The sequence below is a fragment of the Symphodus melops genome, assembly GCF_947650265.1.
Source record: "Symphodus melops genome assembly, chromosome: 14".
NCBI lineage: Eukaryota > Metazoa > Chordata > Actinopteri > Labriformes > Labridae > Symphodus > Symphodus melops.
The window spans coordinates 18,518,962-18,544,518 of NC_136704.1; the positions used below are offsets into that span (position 1 = coordinate 18,518,962).

At 39.3% G+C, this 25,557-nt stretch overlaps 3 protein-coding genes across 3 annotated transcripts in view; 2 read left to right on the forward strand and 1 right to left on the reverse strand.

Annotated features, from left to right (window-relative positions):
• pld1b (phospholipase D1b) overlaps positions 1–10,602 on the reverse strand; it is a 36,300-nt gene extending 25,698 nt beyond the window's left edge. The window contains exon 1 of the mRNA XM_079361890.1: positions 10,484–10,602. The gene's annotated coding sequence lies outside the window, so the exon portion shown is untranslated. The remainder of the gene's footprint in view (positions 1–10,483) is intronic.
• A 3,798-nt stretch (positions 10,603–14,400) lies between these two features.
• mynn (myoneurin) lies at positions 14,401–21,603 on the forward strand. The gene is made up of 8 exons (XM_079360876.1): positions 14,401–14,527; positions 16,065–16,338; positions 16,456–17,423; positions 17,805–17,964; positions 18,512–18,690; positions 18,878–18,970; positions 19,132–19,257; positions 19,815–21,603. The coding sequence occupies exons 2-8, from the start codon at positions 16,073–16,075 to the stop codon at positions 20,204–20,206; spliced, it is 2,184 nt and encodes a 727-aa protein (XP_079217002.1). The 5' UTR covers positions 14,401–14,527; positions 16,065–16,072; the 3' UTR covers positions 20,207–21,603.
• A 347-nt stretch (positions 21,604–21,950) lies between these two features.
• Positions 21,951–25,331, forward strand: lrrc34 (leucine rich repeat containing 34). Its single transcript, XM_079361284.1, has 10 exons — positions 21,951–22,093; positions 22,491–22,603; positions 22,682–22,746; positions 22,827–22,913; positions 23,170–23,298; positions 23,502–23,597; positions 23,690–23,844; positions 23,994–24,149; positions 24,855–24,981; positions 25,078–25,331. The coding sequence occupies exons 1-10, from the start codon at positions 21,987–21,989 to the stop codon at positions 25,300–25,302; spliced, it is 1,260 nt and encodes a 419-aa protein (XP_079217410.1). The 5' UTR covers positions 21,951–21,986; the 3' UTR covers positions 25,303–25,331.
• Positions 25,332–25,557: the final 226 nt, after the last annotated feature.

Below are 25,557 nucleotides of genomic sequence, written 5' to 3' on the forward strand. Positions count from 1 at the left end.
ATTTTGTTTTTTGACCTCTCTGTCTTCTGCCCAGCAATTACAGATATAAATTAACTCATAGCCAACTGTATATAGCTATGTGGCTGTACCAGTATTGAGTGACTTCTTGTTTTTAACTTTAAAAAGTGCAGCTGCACTCTATTTGTATTGAACAAATATGTAAGTGTTGAAACTTCATCAAAATATTTGTTCAAACAGACAGTCTCCTCCTCTCTGTTGGTTTGTAAGACACATGAGAGTAACTTTGGCATCTTTATGGGACACGAAAAGGACTCAAGAAATGTCAGTATGAGTATTTGAGATATTGTAGAGGAAGCTGGTTCATGAACAATACGTTCGAAGATGGTGGAGATTATAATAAATGTAACTGAACGATTACGTGATTTATTTATGATTCCCAAAAGGAAGAAAGACTTAACTCTGCTGCCTCGTTTGTTAAGGTAAATGTGTCAAAGTTACTGTTTACATTCAGTGTTTGTAACCTAACAGCAGTGTAGGCTGACAAACATGTTTACTGTATTTTTTTCAACATGTTCTGTGAACGTTATTTTCCTCCATGTTAACACAGAGGGGTTCTTCTTCACTGCCTTTTGTTGCTGCATTGTGGATTAAAGAAAACTGTTATACAATCAAACACCTGTAATCATCTGTTATTGGCGTTTAATTGTATTTAAATGTCAAAAATGAATCTATAAAAAAGGTACAAACAAGGAAAGTCTAACTTCTCCCACCCATAACCTCTGATGGGCCCACTGCCCAACAGAAATGTAGTTTTGCTTAATATGTAAATTATGTAATCTGAATTTTTTTTTAACACTAAATTAAAAAAAAATGGGATGTGAGCTAAAGCAATAATTTAGTATTTATTGACTTTAAACCTTAAATAAAAAGTCTTTCTAACTTTCCGAACACATGAACTCACTTAAGTCAGAAGAGCAACTTCCCAAGTCAGAAAGTAGATAGATAGATACTTTATTGATCCCGAGGAAAATTCAAGTGGGACCATTCGAGGGACAACATGTGAAACATTAGTAGATATTTAACTTGTTCTAGTCATGTACAGCATTTGTAATAGTTGCAGTTTGCATTGACTTCTTCATTTCATGTTGCATTTGAGCTGATAGGGGAATCAGCTTTACAAAGACTCCTTTCTAGTTTAGGACATTTTCTGGGGACATAACCTGCTTCAAATCTAAACTAGAGGCTGTTGGAGGGTTCGTTGTTGATGCTTTGAATGGCAGACTGTATATGCTACTATGATTAATTACTATGGCACGTGTCTGTGTATTATGCCCGGCCTCATAGAGCACTTACAGTAATTGGGAACAGTGTGAACCATCGTGCCCCCCCCCCCCCCCAACTGCATCACTCAGCACGCAGGTGGCAGGCTGTTGAGTCCATGCATGCACACACGCAGTCTTCCTCTTTCTATAACTTTAGTTTCTTTCATTTTCCCTCCCTCACACACTGAAATAGTTGAAGTAATTTTCTAATCTTGCAGGTTGACAGCACTCACTGACAATGCAGAATTTATTTATAATCACTTCACAGGTAAAAATAGAAATTTGTGGGTTTTGTGCAGAGTGTCAAATACCAATTAAGACATCCGAGTCAGAGAGATCACCACACAGAAAGTATGAAATTCACCCTCAGCATCATCATCTGCTTGGAAACACAGAGTCAGCCTGGAAACTGGAAACCTCCAACTGGCTGGAGAACACTGTATTATACAATAGCAGGAGGAGCATGAATATCCTTTACTAGCTGCACACACACTCACTTCAGAGAGAGCACACACACTGACCTGAGCCCATGGAGGCTGAGGGAAGCCCATCGTCATCCTCACCATCATCACCATGTCCTCACTTCTCTAAACTCTCCCTCCGTCAGGAAACAAAACTTTAAAACTTAAGCTTTTTCCAGTTGACTCACACACACTCTCTACAAAACACACACACACACACGCAAACACACACACTGTCTCACACACGTCCACAGACACACACACACACAGCCCAGGCAGACAGTGGGCTGAGGAGCAGAGTGTAGCAGGGACACAGACAGAGGAGGGGAGAATCAGTCTGACCAGACATGCAGAGCAAAGAGGAGACGTGATTGGCTGGAGGGACATTTAAGAAGTTTAAAGCCAGCCAATAGGAAAAGAGGGAGGGATCTACTGTTTGAGGTACCTGTCTGTATTAAAGGGACTTTGTGCTCTTTAAAGAAACTTCCATCAGTTCAATTTAAAAAACTTTATTTGTCCCCGGGGGGCAAATCAATCAACTTTTCATTAATGTCAATTCAGTCAAAAATTATTTTCGTAATATAGTAATCAATTAACTCAAGCTGAAAACAAATATTTTAAAAATGGAAGAACATAACAGTTACAGTTAACCTAACAACAATAAATTTATTTCCTTTGCCTGTCTGCTCTGCATAAGACAAAATCCAACTAAGCAGCAGCTTATTGTTGAAGCTCCGGTCTCTCGTACATGTCTGAGAAAAATGAGAACATGCACAAGGTGATAAAGGCTGCAGACTCCTGTGATGACGTTCAGGTATGATAAGTGACAAGTGAAGAATGTAATCAGCACAAAGTGAATGAAACCACCTGAACAGGTTTAATGTTTCTGTGAGTAAAGGTTGTTTTAGAAACAGGCTGAACCAGTGAGCGAGTGTGACACTGGATGACAGAGCAGCTCTACCCTGTAAGACCAACGGGCCGACGTGACTCACTGTTGACATTCCAGAGAGGGATCAAACACCCACCCAGAACACTCACGTGCGCGCACACACACACACACACACAGTAGGATATTTTATTGTGAAACTAATTGAGGAATATAAATTAAACAGTTGATTAAACTAAAAAAGCCAAACAGACTGTCACAGAATCTCCCACGTCTACATAGCTATGCGTTGTAAAAATTATTCTAACACCCAAAGTATTAAGATTACACCAAACGTAAGTAAGATCGTTTAAAACATATCATGAGCAATGGCTTATGAGACAACAAATAGAAGTGTAAAATGTCAAATTGTAGAGCAGCAGAAGATTATGGAAATGCAATTAGTTTTGGAGGTGTTAAGGATCAATTGAAAGAGTTGGACATTGTAACATTTTCCTTGACTATTGCTTGCAAAAGTCAACCCCCCACAACAAGCATTTCAGCATGAAACAAACATGCACCCTATACACCTATAAAGTTTTAAACAGATTTATTTGGACTCTTTATGAACAAGCTGCACGCCGCTAACTTCAAATGTTTTGTCCAGAATGTGTCTGGAAAGCAGATCTCAAAACAACAAGCCCTAAAAACAAATCACTTGTTGTTTAAGTGTTAATGAATGCATCTACACAACACAAGAAAAAAAAACACTTTCTTTAATAAAAGGTGCATCTACACTGAGTATGTCCTACAGACAGAGTTGTGGAAGACATTTCCTGCTCCTGATCAATACAGTGCATTAGCTCGTCTTTGTAGAGCTGTTCATTAAGAGGCTGTTATCTCCACCATTAATCTTAACTGTCATCTTAACTGTTTGTTCCTGGTTAATCTGAGAGAGCTCAGTGTCTGTGCAATGAGTCATTTTTGCTCTACTTTACCGTGTCGAATTTATCTAACTGGAGCTCCAGTTTATCAAACTACTGGAACAGAGAGATTCTTGAGATGTTGTTTTTGGTGTTGTTTCCACCAAAACGCTAACCATTTAGAGCTCAGTTAGATTTCAGAATATGCAGAGCATAAGAACAATCTGAAACAATGGAGTGATGAGATGACTTTCCTACAGCACAAACAGGAGTTAATCACATTACTTCAGCATAGCAGTGCCAACATGAGTCAGAGGGGAGACAACCTTCCAACCTTACCAATGTCAATCAAAACATATACAAATCACTAAATATTTGTTGACCTGACTTAATTAAAAGTCACTTCTTTGATTTCTGGTTATAACAGTATCAGTATCAGTAGTGACATTGATCTGAACAAACATTGTCTGACACTGCCATCTGCTGGTCAGCGCTGTCACCTGCATTAACTAGTTCCTCCACATTCAAACATAATACGATTTGCACAAATTAGGAAACAAAAACTAAGCACCAATTTTTAACTGCAAAATATTAAACATATATTACTAAAGCTGGTTTTAAAAGTTAAAGTAAAAGTCAGAAATAAGTCATTGTTGTCTTTTGCTGAACAAAAAAAGACTTGTTTCTGGAGCATTGAGGTTCATTATTGTACTATGTGAGGCAGCTGGTCTAGTTTGTCCATACTAAATTAATGGCACATGGTTCATTATAAGGCAACAGTTAACCTGCTTCCCTTCGTACTTGTGTCATTGTATTTTATTAAAAAATGTTATACGTTTGACAGCCTCCACTCTGTGACCTAGTCTCAAAACACATTATTGCTATCTGTTCCCAAAGTGTGTCATGAAATGGGTCTGGGGGAGCTGGTTTTTTTAAAATCTTTGTAAAAGTAGACAGAAAACATACATCCCCTTTATTTATTTATTTTTACATGTATTATGAAAAGCCTGATGAAATAGAGGCTGTACATGAGCGTACCCAGAGTTCTGTTTTTCTCACAACGCATCCCTGTGTGGCGTTTTAGTTGGGGGGTTGGGGGGGGGGGGGTTTAGCAACATGGGGCAGACTGATAAATACAAACTGACATCATCCATGTCATGGGACAGGCAGTGAGTTTACAACACACTTCCTCTTTCTTGCACTGTAAGTATGTGTCAATGAATGTGTATATCATTGCATTTGTGAAACTGGTCAGGCAACAGAAAATAGGATTTCTATCCAGCTCTGACAGTGACAGTGTTTCCTTACAGATGTTTAAAACTCGTCTTGCAGTTTCGTACCCTGCAGGAAGACTCTCACTGCTAAATCAGATGATTGTAATCTCCTGACCTGCAATCAACTCAACTCAACTGAATGCTTCCTTCAACCAGCCAAACCAGTGACACAGTGTGTGTGAGTGATTGATTTACAGAGACATTCGAGGCATTCAGTGGACACTCCCACAACGTAAGCAATCACATCGAGAGCAGCAGTACTCTCACTGGTCCATGAAACACACCAGCTGGGTTTGTTGAAATCAACTGATTGGATAAATATCAGTCAACAAACATTAGAATTGTGTTTTATGTTGGAGACATTGTGGGCAATTCTGCAGCAATGACAGCTTTATTGCAACGTCAGATATTATGTACATATATCTGAGGAACCAATGCACAGTTTATCAATGTGAACATTAACATTAAACCGTACAACGACTGTCACCTGAAACATTTCTCATCATGCTTTATTTTATACTTCAGAGACGGCATAACATGAAAAAAGGGCCTGCAAGATCTGAGAAACAACAGCAATTCAAGACAAACCAGAGATAAGTTCTGTTGTTTGCAACGCATTTTGAATGAACGCTTATATTGACATAACAATGGGAATATACCTGAATATAATTTTTTGTCTTTTTGGATACTGTGGTATGAACTGATCAGGTGGAGACCAATCAGTCATCAAGCTTTTGCATTTTCTGAAAGCTGTTTTAATTCAACTAAAAAACTCTAAATTGTTCTTGATCTCATAGTCCCTCTGTTCAGTCATTATGGTCATGATGTTTACTTATGCATCATTAAAAAAGAGCTTTGGATAGGTGACTGTGAGGAGAGCTGGAGGCAGCTCCCTGATTGTTCAAAGGTTTACTCATGGCGGAGCTCTCTGCTCAACAAATTATCTAAACTTCCTTCTGAGACGATTAGACAAATGTAAACAGACATGTTGTCCTGCTGTTTAATTGCTTTCATGGGAATGTGTTTGATGAAGGGAAGGATAGCTGTGGTTCATGTGACCGCAGTCTCTTCAGAAGGTGACAGGATGGAGATGAGTGTGAGGAAATGAGGCGAGCGATGCTTTTAACCAGCGGGAAGGGCTTCTGTGTGTTCTCGAGACGTAATTCAACTCGACACACAGCTGCAGTCTGACAAACCTGTGACCTTTTAGTGTCACAATAATCACTTTCTGTCCTGATTCTCAGTGTTGTGTGAAATCAGCCATCAGTCCTTGAATTTTGATTTAAAAAATATCAGTAAGGGGAGAAAATGAGTTGTTAGTAGTAGCATCCAAAGTGTTAATCTGTGCTTTCTCCGTCCAAATAATGAAGCTTTTTTTAGGCCCTGCTTTTGTATGTTACTAACAGTTTGTTATCTATTTCAATGTACCATAAAACACCTTTTTTAAGATCTGTTTTACCTTTCTTACAGTTTGTTTCAGGGAACCCTTCATCATTTATTCTCAGGTTTGTTTTTCTTTTCTTGGACTCTTAGTCAGACCTGTATTTCTTTCAATGTATGTTTAAAAGTGTTTTCCTTGCTTTCCAACATGCAGATTGTTCTGAAGGTGGCTTTAGTACATCAATTGTGATCCTTTTTCAGTCCTCTCCAACAATTAGTTGACTCTTTTCAGGGCACCATAAAGATGTTTTTTTTTACTCTATCACATATAGTTTTTGTCTTGATGAATCGGTTTTTTATCCCAACATAGGTAACTTGAAACTGTCTCTTTAGTTACATATTGGTGTAAAGGTAACATCTGTGTATGTAGATGTCCTGTGTTCAGACTCTGACAACATCCATTGTATATTTCTCCAATAGCAGCTTGTCAAGTTTACATTATTTGTCATTACAGTGGATTCTCACAGAGACTCTCACAGTTTGAATGGAAGTTTGTGTTACTCTTTGTTTCCCTGCTGTCATGGTGTTTCACTCTTAATGATAGGACTATTGTTTTTAATAACTAAGGTAGGGGCTTCCTAAATCATTGTTTCTGGGGGAGGAGGGACAGTTCTTTGTTTTTTTGTTTATTTGTAACAAATATTTTGTTTCATGCATTTCTCTGTAAATTGCTACTGGATGCTTTGAATTTCCCTCGGGATCAATAAAGTATCTATTTATCTATCTATCTATCTATCTATCTATCTATCTATAAAGGGTCCCCCTCTCCCAACACGCCCACTGCCCCTTGCACTCTGCTATAGTGTGCGTGTGTGTGTGTGTTGCAAAAGCACACACACACACAGACACACACCCACAAAGTCAATTTAGCCCGCCCATGCTGTAGACTATGTTTGCTGGAAGAGCCATTACAAGAATATGTTATCACACACACACACACACACACACACACACACACACGCACACACACACACATGGTACCTGTGCATAACAATACCAGAGCCAATCCCATTAGTCAGTTTCTATGGGACTAAGCGAGTGAGTCAACTTTGCCCCATGTAATACATGACAAAAAAGTTACACACACAACACTGGAAGAGCAGGTCCTTCTAACGCGCACACACACACACACACACACACACACACACACACACACACAATCTGAGGAAAAGTAGCAAAAAGCATGGCGTTCCCTTTCTTCTTCTCTCTTTTCAACACACACAGTAACACAACAGTGGTGTTACAAAAACCTCCTCATACCCCCAAACCAGCCACAGTGTTTCCCCACAAGTCTTGCAGCACGAAAAGACTGTTGTTGCATCACAACTGAACTAAAAAGGCATCTTCTGCAGACCACCATGAGAGGAGGAAGTTAAAAGGCCCTGAGGTTCCTGATGAGAAAGCCTCGTCTCCCCTGACAATTAAAAAGTTGCAGCCAATATAATGTAATGTCCTTCCAAGTCAGAAATGTGAACTTTATCTCCTCAGAAAAAATGTGAGGAAGGTTTAACAGTATCAACATTTGGATACTGCCCAACAAAGGTTTAATGCTATAAAAATGCACATAAAGCCAGGATTGACTGCTCTGTTGACAAATTAAGCTCCTGCAGGATTATCACAGTAGAGGACATATATCAGCGCCGATTGTTGGATTATTTTGGCTTCACCTTTGGACAAAGTGAGGAGACAGAAACACACCTTTTTATACAGTCAATTCAGAAGAGCAGCCCACTGTCACTTCCGGCTTGCCAGACTGACCACGCCCCCTTTTGGGTGAAAACAAACAGAGTTTACAGTTGTAGAGCACTAGCTTATGAGCTTCTTTCCATTATTGACACAAACTTCAATTTATTGATTCAATTTAATGACACCGATTGTCTCCCGACAACCTGCTACAATTATTTCCTGACACATAGCGAGCCAAAATTTGTCTTGGAAAGCTGTAGTATTTTTTTTTCCTCACACTAAAATGGGCAAAAACTCTCTAATTTTCTATTTACCGCCATTCATTAAGAAGGAAAGCATCGTATGGGCAATGTACCCGGAGGGGTTGCTCTCATAAATGGTTTCAATATCAGCCTCTGTGGCTATTTTGGCTACTTTAGCAACATGCAATGGCAACAAGAAAGCCATCTGAATTTTCTCTGTAACTTTTATTAGGACTGCTGACCTACTCTTGGGTTACTGTAGTTTTTAAGCTCTTCAAAACAGACAATTCTAAAGGTTGTCATCTAATGACTAAATACCTCCAAAGAAACAATATACATGGATGTGGCTGACGAAGGCCACTGCATCCACAACAAAATTAAAATGTTTTTGAAAGCGAAACCGTTTATGACAAATCTAAACAGAATTTAATGTATCTTAGCATAAAGTTAGTAGAAATTATGCAAAGACTTTTAGTTAGGACAAAATAACTGAATAAGCAAAGTCACATGGAGTACAATAGCTTTACTTGTTTGTGTCTTATTCTTACCCCTAACACATATTAACAGGATTTTCAATACCTCTCAAACAAATGTGAGGGATATTATTGCTTATTTTTACTTTGCATCATTACACAAAGGCATCACCAATTTAAACCTAAATGGATTAGACAGTACTTAACAAAAATACTTAAATTCATCATATGTAAATTTGAAAAAAGCATAAAAGAACAGAATCAGTGCAGTGAAACTTTTTCCATCATCCTGATTTACACTTTGGAACAAAGTTTATGTTTATTATTTTCAGTGGACAGAAGAAGAAATGTCCTTCACTGGACTTTTATAGCATAACGAGAATACATAATAAATAAAAACTTGTCCTTTATTTGACTGCAACAAAAAGTTCAATCATTACTTTTACCATAGTCCTTTTCACACAAGTATCTGTATAATTACCATAACAATGAATGTGTGCTTCTCCATGTTAGTAGGTAGTTTCTACTGTTACAGTTTCAATCGAAAAAGAAGGTTTTCAAAATATTCAATAGCAAGTGTTAGATTCCAATTTTCATATTTTTAACCCAACGCTGCAACAAGCAAAAGACAGAAAGCAGCTGCCACATGTTCAAATTCACAGATCAGCAAATACCCAAGCAGTAATTTTCTCAAGTCGTTTTGGCTTCTCATAAAGATGGAAAAGTTACATTGATCTGTCTTACAATTAGAGACTATAGATGAAGTAACACTGTCTAACAGAATTCCCTCCTCCTGGATCAATAAAGTAAATATTCTAGCTGACCCATTTAGCTCATGTGCAGGAGTTTGTCTGCACCTAAGAATTCTTTTTCAGCTGTGGTATCAAGTGGGTATCAGTTTCCTTTATGACAACCATTATGACAACCCTAACAACAAACACAATATGATAAGTTCATGATAAGACTCTTTCTTAGAGAGTAGACCCACTGCTTAAAACAGAAGTATTTCATAAGCTTTTGTCTAATCAGGGAACGTAAATAAGCACTTCATCTGTATAAAATGTTCATCGCTATAAGGTTTCACCTTTTCTAAACGCGTTGGTTGAGACAGCGCTCTAAAGGCTTCTTATTCTACTCATGTAGAACAGGTATTCAGCACAGGAGGAAATAATAATGCCACCAACAACGTGTATGGGAAAGTACATAAACGCAGAGTGGGAAAAAAACATGAACCAAGATGTGATTATTGTTGATGTTCTGTTGTGTTTGAGTGAGGGGGTATAAGATATGTTATGTTCTGACTGACATGGAGGAAGTGGTTTTTGTATAGCTGCAATCTATCGAGGAGTGAAAGGGGAAGAAACCAGCCTTGACAGGCCAGCGGAGTGACACAGCGATCGTTTCAGGTCTGACCCGTTCTGAACCTCCTACTCCCCCTCCTTCTTAGGAAACACCGTGAAGCAACCTCCGGGCCAGGGTTTGGATCCGTGGATCGTCTGGTTTAACCCCACTGACACCTGCGCGCTGAACACATGGCTGCTGTGTGACACTGCAGTCAGGATGCTGTGCCGACCACTGCAGAGGACAGATGCCTTTACATGCCAAAAGACAACCGCACTTACACCGCGTCACCACCAAAACACCGCAGCGCTAATTACGCACCAAAACTTTACGCACCACCGAACCAAATTATCACAAATTACGCATTAACGCACGGCGCTGCCAAAACACAAGCAAACTTTATCAAACACTGGTAGGATTAAATCACAAGAAAAATAACACTGACAGTGAAAACACACTGATAAACGTTAAAATACATATAATTGTTGCTCCTACCTCCTGCTGTGAAGTGAAGTTACGGCAGCTGCTGGTTTGACTGAACGGAGGTGCGGTGAGCCGGTGACCAAATGTAACAGGCTGGTGAGCTTACACATACACACACCCGCACAGAGATATCGCATACTGATTAACAACAGGACTTCCTGTTAATTATTTTCAAAATAAAGAAACCCTGTAGCGGATTTCAGGGCCCAGATGTTTATAAGTCTTCATTATTAGATTTAAAATCTGCAAAAACATAAACCTTTGCGAATTTGTCTGACTCCTCTTTAGAATATGTCATTAAACATATTGTCAGCACCATTCACCTATCAAGTCTGGATAAACATCTTATTTCAAGATTTAAACATTTGCCAGTGTAGAAATTTAAATGTTCTTTTTAGTTTTCTCTAAATGAAAATATCAATCATACAAAAAACAAACATTGATAAAATAATATTTAAAATTAGAGATCTACAATTTTATGTGTACGTCGAAAGATATTTAAGTTGAAGGAGAAATTGTCTTATTTCCGGCTGAACCTAATGTCTTCCTCTTACTTGACTTTTCTGATTACGTTCAGTTGCTTTCTCTGTTGAATCCAGCATGAACATCTCTGTAGTCAACCATACATTAGTGCATATTGCATGAAAAATGTGTTAAATCGTTCAAAGAGGACCCGAAAGAAAATAAATTAAAATCCCTGCAGCGGTTTATCAGGAGAGACCAGGAGGAGAAACTGTGGACTCAGTGACACATTTTAAGCTCCTGCAGAGGAATATTTTCAATTATGTACAGTATATTGTTAAAAATAAGAGTAGACACAAACAGCCAGATATGCAAATGAAAACATTTTCTGCAAGCAGTTTCTCTGCAGAGCTGCATCAACTGAAGCACATAATCAATGTGTCAGGATGTGTGTTTATGTGGGAGAGAGGGAGGAGGTCAGAGAGAGGGGGGGGGGGGGGGGGGGGGGGGGAGTAGGAGGAAAGAGGAGGGAGGAAGAAGAAAGGAGAAAAGAAGAGATCAGAGAACGTGTACTGGGCCTGACTCTGCTCATAATTTATATCATCCTGAGTGATGTGAGTGTCTCACTGTGCAGACTCAAACGTGCAGTGTGATAATCAGAGCCTATCTCCAACTACTTAATAAACTATATTATGATTATTAGCAATGATATTATTCCAGTATTAGAGTGTGGACTTAATTTAAAGTTCAGTTTTACAGGATCTGGTGTTCTGTTGACTTATAAATGTTGTATAAATATTGTAGCTTTTACTTTTACAGTCTGCCCTGGAATGCCTCAATGTCAACAACATTTCTCACAATCATCCACACACACATGCAAAATCTTGACTGTTATAAAAAAGGCGTAGTGTGATATGATGATATGCATTATGAATAAGTTATATTTCAAATAACATGCATTTAAAAAAAAAATCTTCTTGCACTTATTGTTATCATGAAATATTATAGTGATGGTATGATAGTGCATTAAAAGTCAATGCATCAACACACACACACACACACACACACATACACACACACAAACACACACACACACACACTTATCTGAGACACATAAGCAGCCTCCTTCCTGAGATATAGCTGCTATTAAACATCTCTGCTACCTCAGACTTTAACACACACAACTCTACCTCTCTCTCTCTCTCTTTAGTCATAGCAACAAATATAGACACACATTAATACATACTCACACAATCTTAAATAACTGACACTACCTCACATATCACAAACTGATCTGATCTCTGCTTGTACACACTGAACACATACTGACAATATGCTAAAACACCTCCAGTAACACACACGCGCACAGCTGCAGAACTGTGACACATGCAAGGAGTCTTCTGCTACGTTCTTGTGATGTGTTAACAACAAAACGCAGAACAAACTTTCAGTATGTTTTATGAAGTTGATCTTTGTAATAAAATGAGAAGCTGGTAAAGTTTTGTGTGTGTTTTAAAATTTCAGTCTCAATCTCATTTACATTTTCAGCTATGTGACTGATAGCACACTGAAAATATGCAAACACAGTTTTACTGCTAGTGATATGTTATTTTTTCTTGAACTAACAGAGTGGCGTATTTCTTGAACTCTCTGCTCCTTTGTACAGTATTATTTTTTCAGTTATGTAGGCCTTCAGTACAATTGGCTTTTTTCAGTATGCATTATTTAATTCATTCTGTTTCTTTATATTCTACTTCTATATTGTATAAATACACTTGTAACTTCTGAATTTTCCCTTGTGGATTAAAGGTATTTCTGATTAATTCAAACACGTCAGAGGAACATTTTTAATTGCACATGTATAGCTGACAGTGCTGATAGTTTATATTTTAATTTCTCCTTCTGCATTAATGTAATTCTTTGTTTGTTGTGAGATCTCTTGATGTGGTCTGGCTCTTTATGCATATTTAAAACAATTATATCAAAAGTTAATTAGTGTTATCGGAGGAGTCTGAAAAATGTTCTCCTCAAATAGTTCCCTTTTAAAGGATAGAATGGTTCATGGAGTGAATCTCATAGAACCGTTTGAAACATTAATTTTCATTCAGGGATAAAACTTTAGTTAGCCCTTTTGTTTTGTTAGCCCTTTTAGTTTGTGCATCATGTGGTGGAATTTGTGCAGTCCAGAGAGGCGAAAACCACCACAAGCTTCAGTGCATTCTAAACATTTTATTACCTGCAAATAGCAGCAGGATTATGACTGCCCTCTCTTGAACAGTGATAAAAGAACATTTATTGACCGACTCTTTGTGCTCCCTGTGCAACAATTTGCTCCTTCTAGCATCAAACTGATGCACCTGGTGCTGATTAGAGCATTTTTAATGTTTTTTTTTTTTTTTTTATAAATTCAAAATTAGAATCTTCATCATGCAATCTTTAAAAAGAAGGATCTTGAGCTTGGTTTATGACATTATTATTCTGTTTTAATTTTAACAATCCAAGGGATGAATCAACAAATGTCCCCCCCCCCCCCAATAACACAACAAACCTCCACGCAGGAAGAAAATCTCTGACATGAAAATAAATGACATGTGAAGAGAAGCAGTTTAACAACACAATACTCAGCAAATTTATCTCTTCACTAAACTCCACCTGCATGAATCACAAGAGGGACAAATTCCTGTGATGTGCTCAGAGGATCATCAATCACATACTATACTATAGATTAAAAAAATGATACAACCTCATGTATCAGACACAAGAGTCAATATCTGTATTGTGGCTATAATCATTGACTCAATAAAAAGTGGCAACACCACAATATGCTAAGTCATGGATACTACTCTTACCTCAGTCAATGAACCCATCAAAGAGGCCTTGACTACAAGCCTGCATTTCACAAAACGTTTTGCTGATTTTATCCCTAATTCATACATCGTTTTTATGTTTAGATATTATTATTAATTATTGTTTGTGTTGTCAATTGAATGTGGTGTGGCAAACAAAAATAAAATAAATTAATACCTTAAACTGAAAAATGAAATCAGTCGCACAACCTGGTCATTTCCAGTTAAATAATAAGAATAATTTAATCCAGAATAATTTAAGAAAAGGTTCGTTACACAATAAAGGAAGTAATGAACATAAAAGTCGTAGTTAAAATTATTGAGGTCATTTAAAATCTAATCTAATTGTTTTTAAATACAGAATTGACAGCTTAGTTTAATTTAATGAAAGTAAACACTTGCCATTTATGAGAGCAATTCACGAGTCAAGACCAAGACAGTTGCCTTTTGTTCGATTTGTTTTTAGTTTTGCCTTTCTGCGTCAAAAAGCGATGATGATGGTCGAGCTGAATATGATACAAGATATATGAAATGCATATACTATAAGACAACATTAGTACTACCTAAGAATTTATGAAAAGGATGTCCGTTGTACTGTTGTGTTTCTCATCGGTTGTCCCCATATAGGTTGTCCTCGTGAAGTATCTTGACTCAACAGAGTATCTTTGTTCGTAGAGGGATTCTGCTAGCTCTCGCGAGAAGCTCTGACGTCACATGATGATGGCTGGAGATCGCGGATATTAAGAAGGTACTTTTCTGCTTTTATTTACTTTCTGATGGATAAAAATAGAGCATTTATTCCAGCATTTGATAACATTTAACGACGCGTTTGCTCGTCTTGTCGTTAAAAATGAGCGTTCCTAACATTTTGTGCCAACTTACACCAACACCGCCGGTAGAAACCTTCGAAATAAGAGCTCAATGTTTTCCGCGCGTTTTACAACTACGAAAACAGTTAGCTTACTCTGCATGACACATACTGACCTGGTAAAAACTAAACTTGTATACACGCTTCAGTTGTGGCTCATGGAGTACACAATAAAGTTGTATCTGTAAGTGGATTGACAGAAAACCACCAGAAGTCATTTTAACCTATGTACGACACCGCTGTTAGCATTAGCATGGCTGCTCGGCCTGCTCAGGAAGCAGGCGGGAGCTTTTATTTTACAAAACTGCTTCTGCATCTCACCTGTCAAAGGCTGCTGATTCAGAAAATTAAACATGCTTATTAATGTTTCTTTAGTTGATAAGTGGTTGTTTAGGCTGTCATTGTGTCCCTTGGATTGTTAAAACTGTCCATTCATTCATAAATATCTCCAGCAGACTAATCTACGATCTTAAAGGAGTGAAAGAGAAGAGACGACACTACTTAAGAGTAAGTTTTATTTTAATGTGTTTAATGTTTAAAATTCATTAAAACCGCTATATTGTGTTTTGATGTTTTTAATGTAATGAGAATTTAACTTGAATATTCTTTTTTTTAATTGGATTTATAGGAGTTGAATAATACTAATAATAATTTATACTTTATTTAAAAGCACACACATTCATGCACAAACAGGATCCTAGTGACATGCATTAATGGAGAGGTCTCAGAGTGAATCGGCTGCCCACAGCGAGCTCCTCAGAGCAATTTTGGAGTTCAGTGCCTTGCTCAGGGGCACATCAGCAGTGCTCAAGAAGTGGACTGGTACCTTTACAGCTACCAGACCAATTTCCGGATTTGGTCCATACTGGGGCCCCAAGTCCCTACAGACTGAGCTACTGCCACCCCCTATAATAATAAGAAGAATAACAAACACAGACAAGCTACACCCGATTAACAGACTGTTTTAACAAGCTGCAGTTTACCGCATCCATACCTGAATGAGTTGTACCTACTTTAATGTAAAGTGCTTTAAGATTCAGCACTTTAAGAAAAAATACGTTTTTTAACAATGTTCATCAGTGGAACCCAAACTTTCTTACTGTTTTCAAGCCCCCCCCCACCATACACCTCAACATATACTGTAGGATACACTAGTCACACAGTTGGCCTTGCTCTTGGCTAACACATTTCTATATTATTAGGATTGATCTAAAACGCTGATGGCTAAAACTACAGAATAGCAACTTCAGTGTGACGACAAAATAAAAGAATTAAAAGAGTCTGGATTTCGATTTGTATTAAATTAAGCTGGAAGTTCTCTCACATAATTTGCTCTACAGGTATTCTTTTTTTTTTCTTTTTTTTTAAACATTGTTTTGATTTTCCTTACATCGTTTGTTGTTCTCTTGTTAACCAGCTGCAGAGATGTCTCATGCAAACGGTCATGGGAAGCTGCTCCTGCAGCGCTTACATCAGCAGCGGGAGATGGACTTCTTGTGTGATATCACCATCATGGTGAAAGACGTGGAGTTCAGAGCCCACCGCAACATCCTGGCTGCGTTCAGCAAATACTTCTCCTCCAGAGCCGAGAAGGGTCAGGAGATCACGACTTTGGACCCCGAGAAGGTCAGCCGCTACGCTCTGGAGAAGCTTCTGGAGTTTATCTACACTGGAAACATGAACCTCAGCAGGTAAAACTGAACTGACTGGCCTGTGGGGTTTTTGTAAGCCACTAAATATAACAATGTTTTTTTTTTTTTTTTTTTCAACCAAGTAAATGAACAAAATGCTGGTTTTTATGATTTCAGTACAAGACAGTCAGCTGTGCGTCGAGCTGCTGTGTTCTTGGGGATGTCTGAGGCCACAAAATATCTAGAAGAAATCACTCCCTGGTCCGATGCAGATAAAGAAGCTGGTCTCTCTCCTGGCAGCCCAGCCTCTCCTGGCAGCCCCAGCTCACCTTTCCCCCTGTCCATCGTTTCTGTGGCAGGGGGAGACTGGCAGGAGGGGGAGGAGAGAATGTTCAAGGATGATGAAAGCAAAGATTTCTTCAGGGGAGAGGGAGGTGCAAGCGATGCAGAGTTTAGCCCCGCTACGCAAAGGAGCATGGGAAGAGGACAGGGGAAGAAGAGAGGCAGAAAACCAAAAAGTTTTGATGATGAGCTGGTGGAGCCGAGCAGCTCAGTGGATGCTGCGCCAAAAACCCGAGGCTACAGTGGGAGGGGGAGACCTCGAGGGAGACCCAGGGGGAGAGGCAGGGGGAGAGGGAGAGGCGTTACTAAAACAGAAGATGTGTTCATGGAGGATTCTGATACCAGTGTGAAAGATTTCGGAGACAACTCAGCAGACTGGAGCCCCTCAAAGGACGACGATGACGACAATCCAGTGAAGAAGCCTCGCCTGAGCAGCGGAACTGGGCGGAGAGGAAGAGGCCGGGGGAGGGGGCGAGGCCGGGGGAGAGGCAGGGGGCGGGGCAGGAGGAGGGTCGACGACGACGATGAGGAGGAGGAGGAGGAGGATGAGGATGATGACAGTGGCGACGCAGGAACGGATAACAACGGGGAACTGGAGGAGGGCGAGATTGCGGAGCAGGATCGCTCAGAAATGGACGAGCTGTCTCTGTCGTGCACCGAGTGTAACAAACTGTTTAAAGACGTGAGCAGCCTGCGCAGACACGAGAAAATCCACAAGGGGCTCAAACCGTTCGTCTGCATCTTCTGCTCCAAAACCTTCAGACAAGCAACGCAGCTGAAAACACACCTGCGCATACACACAGGTGAGCTGAGCTGCGAGGGCTGCAGCACCTTTCATGTAAAAAAAACTCCACGTACTGACAATTCAAACAACTGTTTATGTCATGTCATTACACCAAACTCAAAAATCTCAGCCCAGTCCATTACCTACTTGATTTATATAGCGATGGTGCCGTTCTCAGTTACAAGTTTACATCAAACAAACCGCTCAGAACTGCTATTTCTGAAGGGAAAAAAAACTAAAAGTCAATTTTCAGTGAGCATCAAATACTGCTGTGTTTCCCTCCTGTAAGAATGTAAACATTAACAGCTGTTGTTAACAAACAAATGAACTGGTGGCAATGATGTCTCTCTCTCTCTTCCCCCCCCCTCTCTCCCTCTCTCCCTCCCTCTCTCTCTCTCAGGTGAGAAGCCGTTCAATTGCTCCGACTGTGAGAAGTGTTTTGCTCAGAAGTGTCAGCTGGTCGCTCACCGCCGGATGCACCACGGCGAGGAGAAGCCGTACACCTGTGAGCGCTGCGGTTTCAAGTTCGCTACCTCGTCAAACTACAAAATTCACATCAGGTACATTCACTGCTCTGGTTGTTATGATAATATATAAAACAGCAACTCTGAGGCAACAATGCATCCATTCAGAACTTGTTGCTCCCGTCGGGCATCTCAGCTTTATTCTCTTCTTTAATCCAGAAGTGACAGATCTCTACAGGAAATAGTCAGAGACACAAAACAGGAAATGTCATTTCTTCACTTCAGGATTTTATACAGATTAAAATAAAAGGGATGTGACAGTGTGTGAAGTAAACTCTAGTGTTGGTAGTCTCAGACCTGTGCAAAGAGACAGGCCGACCGTTTCCTGTTTTTGGCAGTAAACAATGATAGCGACCAAAAGTAACTAAGAATATATTATCAACATTTGAACAGTTTTTTTTTTTTGTGTGATTTATTTTCACTGTACATTCTGTTGGTTTCATTTTAATTAGCATCTTCCTTATACAGCGTTTTAGCATGCACTTATAACCAATTCTGTGATGAGTGTTATTTATTGATTAGACACATCCGATGTCTCAGAGGGCAAATCTGACTAAGTATTGTGTGCGTGTGTCTCTTTCAGACTGCACAGCGGGGAGAAGCCGTACGTGTGCGACGTGTGTGGTCAGGCGTTCGCTCAGTCCAGCACTCTGACGTATCACAAGCGACGACACACGGGAGAGAAACCGTACCAGTGCGATCTGTGCGGCATGTCCTTCTCCGTTTCTTCTTCTCTCATCGCTCACGCACGAAAACACACAGGTGAGAGATGTTTCTCTAAGCAGTGCAATGATAAGAGGAGTGTTTAAGCTTCCCCCCCAGTTAGAATCTCCAAGTAGAGTTTCCTTTGGTTCAACTTAAACTCTTTGGAAAATCCAGCAGAAAAAAGTTATCATTAGCTGTTTTGTCAGACTCTTTAATACATTTTGTTCTTGTGTTTGTTTTCCAGGCGAGACTCCGTACAAATGTCCACAGTCGTCATGTGATTCAAGTTTTGTGACGTCCTCGGAGCTGAAGAAACACATGATGAGGCATCATCCAGGTGAGTCTCGCTATTCTCCAGGTGAGAATAGCTGTTGTCAAATTTCTGCTAGAAACAAAGAAGGAGGGATTGACTTCTAAGTAGCTGGATTTAACAGATAAAACTGGATTGAATCTTGCTCATGCTGCTGCGCTGTCTCGTGTGTGTGTGTGTGTGTGCAGAGGGGAACAACGGGGTGCAGTGTCTGCTGTGTGGAAACAGGTTCGCCAGCGTGAAGAACATGATCAAACATCAGGAGAAAGCTCACGCTGATGAGGTGCGGCAACACAAGGAGAGAGCCCGAGCAGGTGAGCCGTGTGTGTGCGTGTGTGTGCGTGTAGGCATACATCAGTTTGCAGTTGTGTCCGCAGCAGAAACACTGGATCACTTTGAAGAGTGAAGAAAATGACCTGTGATTTCTTACACATTTTATGCTTTGTGAAGCTATTGCATAATAATTGTCTCATTTCCTCAGCATGTTATGATCCGACTTGTGTTTCTTGGATTTGTTGTTTTTGGTTTTTAATTTGCAGAAGTTGTTGATAGATCAATCCTAATAATATAGTTTCTATACCCTCTTACTGTGGAACAAACTACCCGAGTCGGTTAGCTCTTAACAGGCTAACAGCATGATTATTCACTGCTGCCTGCCCATAAGTTCAATCACTTCAGAGCTACTTTACTTCCTCTGATATAATTGTTTTGGTTTTGCTTAATGTCACATCTCTTTTGATGCTCTCAGTGTTCTGTCTTTAACGGCATAAAGCTCTTTGAATTGTTATGTCTGAATGTTGCTTTATAAATCAACTTCCTCTGGCGTTTCCTTCCATTGTGTTCACTGTCTTTTGTTCCTCGGTGTAAACAGTCGTCCTCCTGGCCTCCAGTCATCCTGTTGCCTTCGTCCAGAGCAAACTCTCCAATGACAGCAAAGGGTTGGCTTCCATCCCTGAAGGTGAGCCCTCCAACCCCGAACCACTCACCCCCACAAAAGCCTCAGCGGCGTCCATAGCCACCACCTCCACAGAGACTACCACCGACCAAGCCATAATCCAGGACTTTAAAGTGGAGCCAGCTCACCCGCCAATCACACCCGTCGACCAGGTGACCTTCGAGGCCGACACGGAGCAGACCATCAACTCGGACACCCTTCACGCGCTGGTGGAGCAGCTGCGGCCGCCGCCCTCCCCCGCACAAAGCCTGGAGCAGATCGTCATCATCAGGACGGTGGACGACGAAGACCAAAATCCTCAGCAGTGACAGCTGAGCAACAGACACAGTCACGCCGCAGTCAGCCTCACTCACATCCCAGTTACAAAAACTCCTGTACACTGAAGAGGAAGTCTGCTTTGATACACTTCTGGTTGTAATATCATAGTTTCTTCTATTAAACATTGGCTCAAGATACCACCATTTTAAATGTTGTAAAAAGTCTGTAGAAAATCAAAGAATATTGATGCTTGTATTTTAAATTTGGACATCTTAAGTTGTGTTACGCCATGTAACCAACAAACCTGCAAATCTGACTGACTTTTTTTTTTAAGTTGTCTTTATTTTACTAGAAAGTCATTCTTATTTCACAGACAAAGCAGAAGATGGAAGGTCAAATAATTAACAAAAATGCTGATGAAAAATATGACACTGACTGCATGGTTTGACTTACCGAACATATTGAGTGTGTGTGTGCAGTTTATCTTGCAGGGAATATTACCAAAATAGAAAGAGAACCATTTTTAGTTTGGATACAGTATTTTGTTTCCTACTTTAAAAGTTTTATGCTTTTAGATTGAAGTATAGTAAGTCATGATTGATTACCTTTTGGTTGGTGTCAAGCTACAACTACTAGAAAAGTTGAAAAAAAAAAATATACAGAACTAAACGAAAGTAGTTTCTAAAATGTACAAAGATTAGACTCAAACTCATCTCGTCTTCTCTTCAAATTCTTAGTCGACCAGCAGCATTCAAACATCTTTGCTTTTCTTATGACCTTCTTTTGATTTTCATTATTGGTTTAAAAGTTTGAATCTTAAAAAAAAAAAAAGTATACACTGATCCAGAATAAGCCAGTTCTGTCAAAAATGAGGTATAAGACAGTCTCAGGTGAGGAAAGTCAGATATATGCATACCTAGAATACACAAGTTTCATGGTTCGCTATACATTAAACCCAGAAGCAAAATTTTGTTTAAAAACAAAGGCTCCCATCACGTGAACATTTTGCAAATAACACTCCTTATTTACAGCTGTCTTTTTTTTCAGTATTCAGCTCAAGTCACTAATTATTCTACTGATTGTTAAATGTGTGCGTTACATCTCTGACATCTAATATTCCCCTGTTAATATTCCCCAAGTGTTTGACATGTGACAATGGCTTGATACTTGTTAATATCACTCTGTTAATGCAAGCTAAGGTTTGTCTTTCAATGTAATATATTTTCTTTTAAACCAGCTGTTTTAGCAGAAGTATGAGTGCTACAAATTTGAAATTTATTTCTGTTGACTCAAAAGTAGCTCTTTTTATTTTAAGTTTCCAATTTCTTTTTAGTTTTAGATTTGGTGAAACCTCTGAACTGCTTGTACAGAAATGTGAATTACATGTACAAGTTCATTATTGTATCAAAGCTGATAACAAGAAAATAAAAATGAAGACAAAAAGGGACGTTTCGATATGACTCGTTTCAATTATTGTCACAGAGGAAATCTAGACATAAATGTAACATAAAAGAATATTTCTCCTGTTGGGAAGAGTTGATTTAAAAAAAAAAAAAAAAATATATATATATATATATATATTTTTTTTTAATGGTATTGAGTTACAGTAAGTTTGCGTTTCACATAAATTAATAAAACTTCTCACAGGGAAAATGGCTGGAAATAAATGTATGAATATCTAATGTAGCCATTATAATTCTAAAAAATAAAATAAATAGTCACTCATATTCCCTCTATTTTAGTTTTCATTGAACTCGTGTCTTATTTTTGTACTTCGTGTGACGCCATCTTTACTTGTTGCCATAGCAACTTGACTATCCAGGCAGAAAGATGGCTAGCGAAAACATTTCGGACTTTTACGCTGCTGTGTGCGAAGAACATCAGATAAAAATTAATGCACATGTTTTAAAAGTTTTACAGAAGAATACGATTATGTGGTAAGTGGTCGATTGTCAACTGACATGCCTTCAAGTTAACGTTTTGGGTAAAAGCGAACTCTCTCTTTCGGAGCTAATGTTGCCTTCAGGTGCTGATAAGTTTGTCGTTGTAAACAGCACTTTTGAAATAGTTTATAACAAGTCAATCGGGATAAACCTAAGCTGATAAAAGTTACTTTGTACTTTTTCTTATTTAATAGCAAGACATGATAAAGAAAATATAAATAAAGTTATATAATAAATTACCCTACCTAAATCTAAATAAAGCTTTGGAAGAGGATAGGGGTAGACGATAAATAAATAATGATAGGAGAAGGACATTTGTTTTTAATTATGCACTTTGAGAAAAAATGTTGCAACTTCAGACCTTATGGAGCTCACCTGTTGTGCTTTGCAGTAATGTCACCTTAAAACTGTCAGGAAACGACCACCTGAGACCCCTTCAAAGACTTGATGACAAAGATGTTTTTGCTCTGTCAAAGTGTCTGAGATACAACAAATGTGTGACAGGTGAGAAGTTAGATTAGTGTGAACACCTGAAGCAGGAAAAGTTAAAGTCAATATTCAACTTTTTGTTGGTATCAACAGGTCTTGATTTCAGGTATAATAATATAACAGATGAAGGTGTACGTCACTTAGCAGACCTCCTATTGGTAAGCAGACAGTTGTTGAAATAATTAGTATGCATGTTAATTTTCCAGTGTAATTTTACGTTTTCATTTTTTCTGCACAGGATAACAGCTCAAGTCTGAAATCTCTCGACCTCATGTTCAATGACGTCCAGACAGACGGAGTTGAAGTTCTCACCAACAGCCTGCAGGTTAATTTCTCTCACATTGTTCCTGCTTAAGTTTGCAGTTGTACTCTTTGCTCCATACCAACTTTCTACTACTGAGGGAAATAACCATTTTATTTTTTTCTATTTTCAGGATCTTATAAATTCACTTTATTTATGAAATAAACTACAAGTTGTGTTTATGGTTATGGAGTAACAATGATGTGTCTTTGATACTTCAGAGGAAACTTCTAACTTTTCCATGTGAGAAATAGTAATCTCTCTCTCTCTCTCTCCGCAGTGTAACAGCACCTTGCTCTCTCTTGGGCTGTCAAGCAATAAGATTGGAAACAGAGGAGCGATGCACCTGGCCAGCATGCTGCAGGTGAACAACAGCCTGAAGAAGCTGGAGCTGGCTGACTGTGACCTGGTAAACACAGATGCACTTTGTCTTTTCATATCTAAAAAAAAGGTTCAGTATGTTCATAATAAAAAAAAAAAAAATCAAATCCTTAGTATGTACATGATTTAGATTCATAATGTGGGGATTTGGGTGGGTTCTTGCTGGTTGTCTGTAGTCAGCATGCACTGTCGATGATAAAATCCGAAGGTGTCTTTTTTCTGTTCCTGCAGGCCACTCAGAGTGTGATAGCGTTTGCCATCGTGTTGAAAAGCAACAAGACTCTTATTTCTCTGGATATCACCCGGCCACTGCTCTTCAGCCATCAGGTGCGAACACACAAAGTATTACATTAGTGAATTACACAGGAACTAAATGGTTTTATGACTCTGATGTACAGTTGTGTGTGTGTGTGCGTCAGGAGGAATGGGCGGTGCACTTCTCCGAGATGCTGGCGATGAACAGCAGTCTGGTGGAGCTCCACCTGGGGAAGATGGGGATGACGGACACAGGCATGGAGAGACTTACTGAAGGCTTGAGGCTCAACCATAGCCTGCGCTACTTGGACCTGCGCTGGTATGAACAGTTCCTCCTTTCCACTGATGGAGGACTGGTTTTAGTCTGTTTCAATGTTTGAGATTGTTTGTGCAAGCTGCATTTCAAGGCAAAACTTAAACATAACACCCTACTGTCCATCCTCTTAATTTTGTCTCTGACGTCTGCAGCAATCGTGTGACTCGTGACGGCGTACGTCATCTAGCAAAGGTGATGAAACTGAACCCGACCCTTGAGATCATAGATCTGTCATCCAATCGGATTGAAGACGAAGGAGCTTCATACCTTAGCGAGGCCATTGCTCACCGAGGCTGCGTCCTGAAAGAGTGGGTTCATCACACTTTGACACATCAAGAAGAAGTTAATTGGCGGGTTGTACTTGAAACCGTTGTTTAGCAGAGGGAAAGAAGTCGCCCAAAGCCACCCTGGGATTCTTTCAGAATGAAAGAACAACATCAGTTGGAGCCAAAAGAAAAGTGGACGTCACTAAACAAAGGGGGAATGGGATTCAGTAAAGACTGACCAAAAGAAAAATATCTCTTCCAAACACACACATTAAACTCAGACAAAAAACACAGGATGTCAACTGATAGTGTTGACTCTCTGGAGAGAGAGAGAGACGTCGCTCTCTCACTCATGGAAGCTTGTGATCTAAATATGACTGAAGACCTTTAGTTTTTTTAAGCTTCTTTTTTTTAACAGTCGATCATTAAAAGAAGGGAGGACTGTATCATTTAAAAAAATGCAGTATCAAAAAGTATAGACGTTAAAAAGTATCTGGTTGCAGACTTCTCTGGGTTTTTTGAGATTTGTGGGGGAAGCAATATTTAGTTTTGATTTGTTTTAATGACTTGAAGAGAAGGTATCCAGTTTGAATTTATTTGAAGGGTTTTCATGCTCCAACAAGTAAAAATATTTAATATATTTCATGATTTTAAAACTCAACTTGTACGTACTTGAATTCAATTGGAACAGCTATTTACATGACATTCAAAGATGAAGATAATTTATACCCATCTCCTGTCTCCCAGGTTGTCTGTCACCAGTAACAACATTGGGACAGAGGGTCTTCTGTCTCTGGCTCAGGCTATGACAGTAAACACAACTCTGAACCACATCTACATCTGGGGAAACCACCTTGAGGAGCCTGTCTGCCAGGTATCTCACATACAGATTTTACACACTCTATCCCGTTGCTAAACTGCATCAGAAACACTATTTACCTCGTATTTCACCTTTAACCTCTTTTCTCAGGCCTTCATAGAGCTCATCTCCACAGGCCGTCTGCCTCCAGACCAGACTGATGTGAGCGCGTACGAGGTGGACAATCACGTGTTTCTAGCAGAGGTGTGCAACAGTTTGAGGAGAACCTATGAGACCGACACTGAACTAGAGCTCTCAACAGAGAACGCGATCAGTCCTGACTCCACCTTAACACTCCCCACTGAGGCTCGGCATCCTGTTCCCCTGCAGCATTAGGAAACTTAACAACTTCATTTAGAGACTGTTATTCAACTTGTAAAACTTGTTTCCATTCTTATCTCTCGCACATTCTACATGTTCATTGGCAATGTCCTGTTAAAATCTTTTCTCAAACTTTGGCGATATTAATACCATATTATAAAATACATCTTCTCTGTCATATGTTTGTATTTTTGATATACTTTGCAACAAGCATGTAAAGTTTGATGTCATCCATCTACAATCAACATGTAGACGAGCAACAGAAGATTT